Consider the following 11,949-nt stretch of genomic DNA (forward strand, 5'->3'; position numbering starts at 1 on the left):
AGTTCTTGTAACCTTTTTTTTACACATTATGATCTGACATCTGCTTAAAACTCATAAGCTTTAAGTTAATCGACATCAAAATACTAATATTTATTTTGAACTCTATTACAAACCTGCATCTCTCAGACTGTTTTTCTCCCTCCTGTAGATCCTTCACCAGCTCATGTTTCACTGAGACCCATTGTCTGACTTGCTGTTTTAGGGTGTGGGCATCAGAGGCTGTTTTCAGTGCTACCAGGACCACAATTGAAGCAGTCTTTAGTGCATCCCTGATTCTTCCGGCTCTTCTTTGACAGTCAACTAGCAAGGCATACTTTGTGAGTAGCTTCACCTGAAAAGTATTTTTCAAACATTGCCAAATAAACATTTTCAAAACTCACCATGTCATTGTTAGCCAAAATTAGATTTGTGATCAGCAACTTATTCTACATTCACCCTTTAACTCCCATGAGTGACCAAGACAGAATTTCTCCTTACTGTATCAACACTATATCAAACAGACAAGTAATGAGAATAAAGACAAATACCAATTGATAAAGGGATTATAAGTTAAGCTAATACCAAATTCTCCAAACTTAGATCATAGAAATTGTGAAGCAGACACTAAGGAGAATTATGAATGAAATCTTGGGAGTGAAAGAGTAATAAGTTTTCCCCTCTTACCCACCCTTGTTCCTATTTGGTTCATCGCAAACCTGTTTCATGTTTGTAGCCATAGCAAATTGACCTCATGAGCTAGAAGGCCTATCTTGTCACAGCTTATTTCAGTTTCAGAATCATGAACTGGTTAGGAGTGTTGGTGATTCCCCCTAGAAAGAATACCAGTTCATGAAAAGGTTACTCCCCTCTAGCGCTCCACACTAATGGTAGCCAACTAGCCACAGACTAGTGGAAATTCAGTTTTGGCTAGTGGTTTCTGATTTCCAACAGCCAGTTTGGCTAGTAAACAAACTAAAATTGCCGTAACATCTAAGATGTCACTGGCCACTTGGCTAGTAAGTTGAAAAGTTCAGCACAAAACTTTTTGTCAAAGTTTCCCTTAAAGTCTTCCAAAACCCCTTTATACTCCTGTGCTGGGTTGTTCTTTACTTCTACATGTGTTTAGCTACCAGTAATTAAGAAATTTGTCGAATTCTGGCAGTTGTTGACTGTATGAAAGGACCTTGTTCTAGCTTAGAACACCTGCTTCCCATAAGACAGTCTTGAAACAATACTTGAATGTAACATTTTCAGCGAGGAAAACTCTCATGTATAGGGTCAAACCATAGTTCAACTGAACTATTAATTATTTCAATAAACTTTAAATTATAGTACCTTCATCAATTGAACAGACTTTACCTCTTCAGCTTGGACAATGATTTTCTCTTCTGTTTCAGCTCCAAAGCTACAGATTTTTAACTCATCACAGGCAAGAGCCAGCAATGGCACTCCGTCAGTAAAACAGTCGCTTTGATAGGACACACAGCCTACATTGTAAACAGTACTACCCAGCCATCACAGCTCATTAAGAGATAAAGGAATATCAGGGTCTTCAAGAGCATCGTGAATAACCTTGCTTGCTTGCTGTGCAACTGTAACACATTCTCTCAGAATGTGAATTCTGTGAAGAAAACAAAACTGTGAATCAAAAACTGCACTTTGAATGACAACATACAGTTGTACTTCACCCATCACCTCTCACAAACTGACTAGTAACAAACAGTAGAATACTTTCCTTCCACAAGATAAGGAGTTCTATTTGACAATGGAGACCATCCATTTATTCGAAGAGAGAGTGAAGAGAGCCCCTTCTCCATTTTTCCACCATCATAGTTTTTCCAGGACTTGACCACTTGAATGAACTTGAGCAAGTCATTAGCATGACAAAAAGCCTGGTCAATCTGACCCTTAGATATGAGCTGAACAATAATCAAATAAATTGTCTTGCCAAGTTGGTCAGTGAAGGAATAAACTTGAGATATTTACCATTCTGAATAGATAATGTGTCGCTGAGCAACATACTCACTAAACAAAAATCCATAGAATTGTATATTAGTCAGTAATCATTTTAATTTTCACATTACTTCTAATGAAGGATAAGTATGAACTCTTACAAACAAAATTAACATTTTTCAACCATTTTAAGGAAGTTGTTCATTAGTATTTTACTACTACTAAAGTCAGTATTGTCGGTTCACCAAAATGATCTGGGGTGTTCTAAGAAGGTATACAGGTGTATTGTTTCCCACTATCACACAACTAGAAACTATATTTCGTGTAGGAGACAAAAGTCATTTTGAGATTGATTATCAAAGATAAGAAATAAAAAAAATTCTGAGGTTTCTTCAAGTCTCTTTTTTATATTCAGATGGAGAGGAAGGGACAAAAAAAGTCATAAACATTCAGGGTTCTCCTTAAGTACTGGCCACCATTTTAGAACATGAAAAAAACTACCTTGATTTTGAGTTGTGAAAAAACAACAAATTTCCTGAACAAACAACTTCCTTGAAGGCCATTTTCGCATAAACATCCACAAAAATATTTAAGGTTAAATTACATTTTCATGCTGGTTGAGCACCCATTCAATCTCTACCTAGCTCATGTTTACCTAGCCAACCAACTATCATATCACTTTGCATATACTTCCAAACAAATGCATGAGATAGAATTTTAGAGCCCATACATTTTAAATAGATTAAGTACAAACCAACTCAATTGGGGGTAACTGGGTATTTATTGCCTAAGACCATATGCGATGCTCCCCATGACAGGGAGGTAAATAGAAGAAAAGAAAGAAAAAAAATTTTTTGCAGATTTTTACAGAGAGGAAAACAGGAAGACCTGGAGAAAATACTCCTGGAGTGAGGACAAGAACCAAAAACTGAGTCAACCCACATCTCATGCCAAGTCCAGGAATTGAACCTGCATCACAACATGGAAGGGGGGGGTGAGTCCTCTCACCCCTGTGCCATCCCCTCTCCCAGAAACAATACTTTGTGGGCAGCATGCCCCAAGATCCCAGAATGCATGCAACTAACCATATACTGGCTAATAGCCAATCCTTTTTGAAAACTCTGTACACTTATTTTGCAGCTCTCACTTACCTAAATTTGAGGAGTTTGTGATTTCATCAAGGTGCTTCCCTTTTGCTTTGACTTTTTTCAAAGTCTCAATAGCCCATCTCAGAAACTTGGTTGAAAACAATGTGTATTTTGACACAGATTCTTCTGCAACTTTGCAACCCAACTTGCTGCCATTTTTGGCATTCAAGGGTGATCGTAGCGGAGAAAGATAGTCTAAAAGAAAATTAGAGAATTGCTTCATAAACATAATCATGCCATCTTTCAAAATGTTGTTTCATGTACTCACAAAAATATTAAACAGATTTCGCCTTTTTTAACCCTTTGACTTGGGGGTGACTAGCATCTCATTTCTCCTTACAATGTCACCCCCAAAACACACATAATTTGAGAACATGAGAATAACGGAATTGATCACCAACGGAAATGATCACCGATGAAAGAAGCTCTTAATTGTTGAATTAATTCTACTTATTGTCAGTATCTTTGGAAATGTGTAAAGTTCAGTATGCAAAACAAGTGTATTACATGGGTAAAACATTCTCCCGTCGATGAAGGCAAACGAATACCCTTTCCATCGATCGTGCGCAATTATTTTTCAGAAGAATGGTATTCCACATTTACTAAAATTCAATCGATGGAAAGTCAACATCGTTTCCCTGTAGCTTGATGATAATCATAAAACTGCACAAAACTTTAAAAGCTATCATAAGCTTGCTTTAAGGAAACATAATTGCAAAACTATATTTGCGAAGACGGACCTTGGTGTCTTCAAACAAATCGTTTGTTTCACCATTCAGAAGCGCCTTCAGAATTCTTTCCCCCTCCATGTATCCAAGAGGTCCGTTCCATCACAGGTTTTTCATCGTAATGGCTCTTGAAGAAGGTCCTCACGGAAACTTTAGTCGTGAGTTCCCGCTAGTATTGGTGAAACACCACTAATCAAATCAAAAATGGCGCCTTCTTTTTCACCGGTTAGGAGTCCATGTATGACCCCGTAAAATGTCCTGAGCTCGGTATATATTTTCAATGTATTCCAATGTATTCCAATGTATTCCAATGTATTCCCATACATGGACTACTAACCCAAAACTGGCTGTTTGGAATCAAAATTATCTTCGTTTGTCAGTCAACTCTTCCACACATCCGGTGAGAAAGAGTAACATACATTCACTTCCATAGCGTAGTAGATGTAAAAAAAAAAAAAAAAACTGTCCGAAAAGTATGCAACAGGCGGACTTATCTGGGCGGTAAAACTTTCACCGGCTGCCGTAGGGTTATCATTTGTGTGATATCATTAATTTTTTTGTTTACAGCACCTTTATTGACCAATATCACTGTATGATTTTGGTGGTTCTTCTTTGTAGAATGTCGATACCATTGTTCCCCTGTTTATGCGTAACAGTGGGAAAGAGCAAAATGTTCAGTTCCTATTGAAACTAAAACTGTGTGTGTACATGTATAACGCAAGTGAACACTTTATTGATTTATGAAGAACTCGCTGCAACAAATATTTGAGAAGGTGACCTCTTGCGCTCAATCCATCAATCAATAATCTTTATTTATACACGATAAGTATTAAAAACGACACTTCGCTTGTGGGGTCGTGTCTAAATAATTAAGTAAGATAACTAATGAATTAGAGAATAAATAGGATATACCCAGCTAAAATCATATCGCTACTTACTACTTGCAAGTCGAAAACGATAAAAGCTTAAGCTTTTATGCACATCAAACTTTTATGAGAACAAAGTGAGGTGCATTTTGATTGTATTTGTGCCTACACACTGGAGTCTAGAGGAAAGCCACAGGTATCAGATTAACCTTGGTAGTGGATAGAACGAGGACGTGTCTGTCAGGGTAAGATCGTTTCTAACTAAAAAATTACCATATGAATCTTCTCTTCTTGCTTTAATGGAACAAAGGGCTGTTGTAAGAAAATTCTCCCTGATTCAACTCTGCTATTAGTATGGAACAAGATCACTCAACAAATGGACAATCAAGTAGCAATTAAGCTTATTTGTCCATGCCATGGAAAAAAAAAACCTGAATTTATGTAATGTAACTGTAGAGTTCACTAAAACAACCTTGAAACAGGAATCAGAAATTAATTATTCAACAAACTTCTTCAGCAGCAGATCTGTAAAAAAGTTTTTATCACTGACACACAATTTATCTTCTTAATTCATTTAGGAAGGTTTTGAAGGAGATATTTGTGGGGGAGCTACAGCCAGATGAAACAGTAGATGCCATGAGAGAAGCTAGATTGTTATCCAATGTAGGTTTACAAATTTAGCTCGTATTAATCGACAGATATGCAAGAGAGCATAATGTACAACAAGCAACATATACCCTGAACTTAAAAAACTTAAATTTGTCAAATGAACATCCAGTATTTTTTTACTTTAACTGAAATAACTGAGACTTTCTGAGGTTGCCTAGAAATGATGAATTGTACACTGCTCATAGGGGAAAGTTGGTATGTGGGAGATTCAACATGGTGAATACATTTGGTCACTATATTGGACGGGTGGAAGATCTCGGACAAGTGATAAAGTGAGAGGCAAGGTGGGGGGGGTTTCTGGTTTTTCTTCTCCTCTTTCCTCCCTTTTGGTTTGTCACTCCTCCCAGATCAATTCCACCCATCCATTATGGCAACCAAATATATTTGCCCCCTTGAATCTTGCATGCACACACCAACTACGGCCTGCAAGCAGGCTAGATGAATTGTGGACATAGAAATAGTAAAAAAAAAATTTGATGTAACTTGTGATATTCCCTACAAGTATTGTAGCATAGCTGTTTGGGAGAGTGCTCTCAATTCCCACTGTCTTTGTAACAACAAGTGCCAGATTGAATTTTTCACCTTTTTTTAGCTAAATCATCCTAACATTGACAAGTTCTTGGATAGTTTCATGGATGGAGAGTTCTTCTGCATTGTTACAGAATATTGTGAGGTGAGTTTGAATGTTTATGTCAAATATATCTGTCTTGATTTAAAGTCTGTTTTTAATTTGGTGATACACATGTGATGTTACTTAGCATATCATGATATGGTGACTGCTAGATCATCTTCTTTGTTCTTTTGTTCTCTCACCGCCTCAATTTAATTCATAACTCAATATTTACACATTGAAAAGCACACAGCAACTGACATTTGTCATGTACATGTAGCAGCAAACTACTAGATAAATATAGAAAGTATTCAGATAGATAAAATGGAAAGGTGTTCTGATAATTTGTGCTTTTAAAATTGTTGCATGAATTTTGAATGTTATCTCATCCCCTAAAAATTGTCCCATGTCTCATCAAATTGTATGTAAATCATTTTCTGTCAATTCATTTTTACTATTGTAATTATAACCCAAAATTCCAGTTTGAGTAATGAAACCAAACTTTGGGTTTACATCTCTTTACCTTAGTTAAGGAAAAATGCATCTGCGGGCATGATCTATAAACTAAGGTAAACCTCTTGGTCTTTGCAAGAGGTTTGCCAGCAGATTTTTTTGTTTTTGTTTTGTTTTGTTATGGTACATGAATTGTTTCACAGAAATTCATGTGTCTATGTAAAATGTCTTCATGTGGAAACTGATAATTCCTTGAAATTTTCTACTTACTAGCTAATAAGTTCCTCCAGCCTTCTCTTTTGAAACTACTGCATGTTCACCATGCATACTTGGGGATTATATACACAATCTAAACTGTGCATTTTTTTCTACCTAGGGAGGTGATCTTGATGATAAAATTAAGGCTTGGGAGAAAGCTGGGAAGACATTTGACGAGTCATTAATTTTGGCATGGTTTATTCAACTGGTTCTAGCTGTCAAGTTTATGCATGAAAAGTAAGTTGGTATGAAGTTAATCCCTCCCCATTTAACTTCAAACTGCTGGAGAAATTTTTGAAAACATACTACACTCTTTGATGCTTTATTTTTCTGATAACAGTTCACATTTCTGTACTATGAATCTAATTGACATTTTGCTTCATGCAGGCGAATTCTACACAGAGATTTAAAGACAAGGTACAACATATCGCACCTTTGTGTGTTTGATATGCACTTTCATTATTTTACTATGCATGTTATGTATTGCCTCTTTTTATTTTAACCATGTCATCTCTAAAACCCAAACTATATTGCATTGTATTGAGCAGTCTATGATCTATAATTTTTTAAAATACTTTTTTTTTGTTTAGTATATTGTAATGTCATACTGCTCACAAAGAAGTGACAGATTCTATAGGATGGATCGTTTATTAAAAAGAAACACCTCGCAGTCCGAAGACTGAATTACGTGTATAATGTACAATACAAGAAACAAAATTCATAGTTAAAATAGTTTAAGAATCTTAATAATAAAAATATACAAATCTAATAAAAAAGCTTAACTTTGGATGATCTTGTGTTAAAAAATATACATACTTAAACATATATATTTACATCCTTAGGCTATGGCTAACAATAAAAGATTTTTTCAGATGATCAGTCTTGCACACTGGCACGTTAAACTTCCTATTGTTGCGCAGCTGCCTGTGGTGCTCAGCTTTAGGTGGGAGCAGACCTGCGAACTTGTGATTAATGTCAAGAACAATGTCATTAAAAAGATCAAACGATAGAGATGCTCTCCTGTCGTAAAGAGAGGAGATGCCTGCCTCTTTGAGCGCGCTGTTGTAGCTTGCATAAGGAAAGATAATGTGCAAGGCGCACTTCTGAATACGTTCCAGGTCTTCAGATAAATAGAACGGAAGGCTGAAGTGAAATACTTGACATGCGTATTCTAAAACCGATCTTATGGTACTACAGTAAAATAAAACAAGATCACTCGCACAGATACCAGCATGTTTGAGTTGACTCAGGAGGTACAATCTTTTGGCAGCCTTTGAGGTTACATTAAAGATGTGATCGTTCCATTTGAAATCATCTCTTATGGTAACACCGAGCACTTTAGCCGAGTTAACAGACTCGAAAGCAAAGCCATCAAGTTCAACTGGAGAATGAATTGGAGGAGATCTCTTAAAGCATGACTGCAGTTCCTTACATTTAGATGGATTCAGCTGCAGGCGGTTCTCCTGAGACCAGGTGCTAATAAAGTCAACAGCTTACTGAAGTGCGTTTTTTTTGGATGGTAGTACTATTTCCGGAACAGTAGTGTCGTCGGCGAATTTCCACATAGCAAACGACCCATCAGGTAACTTAAGATTGTTTATCAGCACCAAGAATAACCAAGGGCCAAGACGAGTCCCCTGGGGAACACCCGCAGGAACACTAAGCCAATCAGAGTAAACTCCGTTGAGCTTAACTCTTTGCTTTCTGTCCCTCAAGAAATCAATAATCCAGTTGATGGCGGTTGGCTTAATTCTGAGAGTATGAAGTTTACCAACCAAGATGTTATGGTCCACTAAGTCGAAAGCTTTGCGAAAGTCCAGTAGAGCGGTTCTTACAGACGCCCTGGTGCCGTCGGTGGCGCGCAGCCAATGATGAAACATCAAGATAAGCGCGAACGTAGTGGAAGAGCCTGCGATGAAACCAAATTGACCTGGATCAATATGAGATAGCACCACGGGCTTCAGAGCTTTCTCGATAACAAAGCTCTCGGCGATCTTTGACATGGTTTATGTAAGTGAGATTGGCCGTAGATCTTTGTTAAAGTCCGAGACAATTGGCGCTTTGGGTAACGGTGGAACATTGGCCAGTTTCCATACATGAGGTATACTGACTTCAGAGAAAGAGGCATTCAAGATGTCAGCAATGGGCACTGCCAAGATATCAGCATATTCCTTAAGGACCCAGTTTGGAATGTCATCTGTGCCACTCGCCCGAGAAGTGCTGACCTCGCGAAGCTTCCGCGTGACAGATTGCTTGGTAACTACAATCGGATTATCATCATCTGCTGACACCTGTGCGCCAACTGCCAATGGCGAGTAGTCTTTCATTACGCTAACAAACGCCTGGTTAATTTTTTCAGCTAAAACTGCATCTTTATATACAAGATCTTTGTGGAGCTTGGATTTCAGATCGCGCTCAGTAGATTTAGTGGACCCACAAAGCTGTTTCACTTCTTTCCGCCAATTACGAGGCCTGGAAGCATGCAGGCCATCAACCTTGTTCTCGTAATAGACCCTCTGACAGCGCTTGCGCTCTCGATTCACTTTGTTTCTTAAGATCTTAAATAGGTACTGGTTCCCGGATGCGAATGCCTTCTGACGACGGGCAATTAGATGTTTGAGATGTACAGACAACCAAGGCCGGTCAGTTTCATACACCTTTGTAGAACGCCCGGGCATGATCGTCTTCAGCCCAAGGTTAATAGTGTCAGTGAGAGTTCTAAGCTTAAGTTCACATGACAGATCAGGTGAGAGAAGATCAGACCAAGGCACTTGAAGAAAAAATCTGCCCACACTGGCTCTTTTACTGGTATAGAAAAAACTGAGGAGCCAAATTTTATGCAGCCAAACGGCGCAATACAATGCTCTAGATACTATGCTATAGATACTTGCATTTCATAGTACTACAATCTTTTTCATTTTCAGGAACATTTTCCTTAAGAATAACTTTATAAAATTAGGTAGGTGTAACTAGAGTTTGTGTCAAGAATATTTTTTTACTGACAACACAAGATGCTACGCACAAGAGCCCAGCCAGTGGCAGAGTGCATACGGATTGTTGAATCATTCGTTCTGTCTTTGATGCTCATGTTGTAGACTTATGGCAGCCTACTTTTAGATTATTCTAACAGTGAAGTGTAAGCTGAATGATGCAGAAAAGTTTACTCACTCAGGTAATTTAAATCTTGTAAATTAAGTGTGTAGAAGTGTTTAGGTCTTCTCGCACGAATTGTTCATGTTATTGTCACTTTTAAGACTCAGACACCCATTTCTCTGCAGTTGGGTATTCTGTAGCATATTTCCTTTCCATTTTTGGCTCCACAAAGGTATGTTTTGATCAAGTTTGGAATAAAAAAAACCATCACCCTTCAAGGGACAGGATGCCATTTTGAATCTGTCCAAGTAGTTCGGCATACTCTTGCCTTTGTACCACCCCCCAAATATACATACACCGTGACTTTGAACAGGTAAACTTACTGGAGAGGGGAAGAAAAAGTGTTTAATCCAGGTTTAATTCATTAATTAATGTATAACAAAGTGAGTGAGTGTGTGATTTGTAATTGAAATTTGCCTCCAAACCCTAAACCCATAGCATGACTTATGTCATACCATGAGGTTAAAATGATGAACCGTAAATTTATCTGTTTACCAGCTGTTTTGCAGAGGAAACATCTGGACAGGTATCACACTCATGTTAGATGTGGATTCTCAAAAATCTGAGGTAAGTGGTGGTGTTCCCACTAAAAGAGATCTGTAGATTACGTTCGATTAAAATGATGAATAATTATACGAATTAAAGTTATTTCAAAATGCTTTTGCTCTAGAGCAGCCCACAACAAAGTCTATATGATTGTATATCTAACATATCAAATAACCTTACTACTCAATATGTTCATGAATTTATTATAGCAACTTAATGAAGATCTGAGAACAAACAAACTTCAACTTGATGGCAAAGGAGCTTTAATAGCATAGCACTGGAGGTTTGTACTCTGATAGTTGTAGGTTAACGACATTTAACCCTTTGCACCCCAAAATTAATTTTGGTATTCTCTGCATTCTTCTGTACTTTATTTACAGTATTGACAATCAGGACCTTCTTAATTTGGTGATTATTTCCTTTATTCTTATGCCTTCTATATCTTATTTAAATTAGAAACCAGTTACTCTATCTAAGGGGTTAAAGAGTTAAAACATAATATTTTATTGCTTTGTAAATAAAATCTTAAAACGTTGATTATGTACACAAACTGTGGTTGAGAATGAAATTCCAGTTAAGAGAAAAGATGCAGCAGCATGGGATTAGTAGAGTGTTACTTGTTACCAGTTATATCATCCCTTTAATTTTGAGTTTTATCTTCAGAAAGTAAGGAATAATTAACAACATAAGTTGTGTTGATTCCTCTCTTTGAGCAGAGTACTTCTTCTGGAGAATTGCTGCCATCAGCTCATGAACTGTCACCAATGGAAGAGTTCTTTGTCATGCCTCAGTTGGAGAAACTGTAAGTTACTAGTTTGTTTGTTAAGGTCCCTGTTTTTCCTTCATTTAAATTTAATGCATGAAGTTTGATTCTAATGTGATCACTATTTTGAATTCATGATTTGCAGACCACCATTGTCCCTCGTGTCGGTTTGGATGTTCTCCAGGCAGACTTTGGGCAGATGCTGGATCCTAAGGCTGTGGAGCAGAAGGTAAATGGTTTCAAAAAAGGGTTTAATTCCTTTGGTTTAGTTCACTGTGAATCAGAGCTCAATTGTTTATTCTGTTTTCTGTGTTTACTTTATACAGACAGTAAACATCACAAATCATACAAAGGGAAAAATCACGTGCATGTGGATGAAAGGTGAAAACTTGTACTTTTTAGGTCATTAACAATTGTTGTTTGCCCATCTCTAGTTTGAGACCTATGATTTAAATTGCAAATAAATGTTACATTGTGATTTCTTCTTGTGTTATGTTTTGCTCCTTTTTGTCTGATAGACACAACAAGGAATATTTTGTGTTTCCCTAGATGAAGCAGACATCCTCCCTCTAAAGACTGCATCATTCCGAGTGACATTTAGACCAGTAAGTTATTTGATACTGTCAGTAAACACTGTCTATGCTTCTTTCATTCACTTGGACTTGGTTCATTTTTGCCTTTACTGTCTGATTCTGTTTACAGTTCAATTTGTAATTCTAATTTTTTTTTTAATAGAATGCTGCTAATCAGGTTTTTAGTGCTGACCTGGAGTGTTATACATTTTATAAGGTGAGGGATTTATTTCCTGTGCTGGTGTACCTGT

General features: G+C 37.3%; 1 protein-coding gene and 1 long non-coding RNA gene across 8 annotated transcripts; one reads left to right on the forward strand and one right to left on the reverse strand.

The window, feature by feature from the left end:
* Positions 1-1,462: 1,462 nt before the first annotated feature.
* Positions 1,463-4,042, reverse strand: LOC148733983 (uncharacterized). Of its 4 annotated transcripts, XR_015998676.1 has the most exons (4): positions 3,853-4,042; positions 3,084-3,275; positions 1,966-2,004; positions 1,463-1,600 (listed from the first exon to the last, which is right to left on the reverse strand). It is a non-coding gene; the product is annotated as an uncharacterized LOC148733983 (long non-coding RNA). The 4 variants fall into 4 exon arrangements; XR_015998677.1 differs by lacking the exon at positions 1,966-2,004 and having other exon boundaries at positions 1,465-1,600; XR_015998678.1 differs by lacking the exons at positions 1,463-1,600; positions 1,966-2,004 and adding an exon at positions 1,678-1,898.
* A 41-nt stretch (positions 4,043-4,083) lies between these two features.
* On the forward strand, positions 4,084-11,323 carry LOC148733984 (serine/threonine-protein kinase Nek11-like). 4 transcript variants are annotated; one of them, XM_088753173.1, is made up of 11 exons: positions 4,104-4,208; positions 4,858-4,919; positions 5,253-5,337; positions 5,936-6,016; positions 6,783-6,901; positions 7,052-7,081; positions 9,760-9,836; positions 10,316-10,384; positions 10,573-10,646; positions 11,080-11,165; positions 11,272-11,323. In XM_088753173.1, exons 1-7 carry the CDS (start codon positions 4,119-4,121, stop codon positions 9,779-9,781), a joined length of 489 nt encoding a protein of 162 aa, XP_088609299.1. In that variant the 5' UTR covers positions 4,104-4,118; the 3' UTR covers positions 9,782-9,836; positions 10,316-10,384; positions 10,573-10,646; positions 11,080-11,165; positions 11,272-11,323. The 4 variants fall into 4 exon arrangements, with proteins under 4 accessions (XP_088609297.1, XP_088609299.1, XP_088609298.1 ...); XM_088753172.1 differs by having other exon boundaries at positions 7,507-10,384; XM_088753169.1 differs by lacking the exons at positions 9,760-9,836; positions 10,316-10,384; positions 10,573-10,646; positions 11,080-11,165; positions 11,272-11,323 and having other exon boundaries at positions 7,052-7,451.
* The last annotated feature ends 626 nt before the right edge of the window (positions 11,324-11,949 follow it).

The sequence above is a fragment of the Stylophora pistillata genome, chromosome 3, assembly GCF_964205215.1.
Source record: "Stylophora pistillata chromosome 3, jaStyPist1.2, whole genome shotgun sequence".
NCBI lineage: Eukaryota > Metazoa > Cnidaria > Anthozoa > Scleractinia > Pocilloporidae > Stylophora > Stylophora pistillata.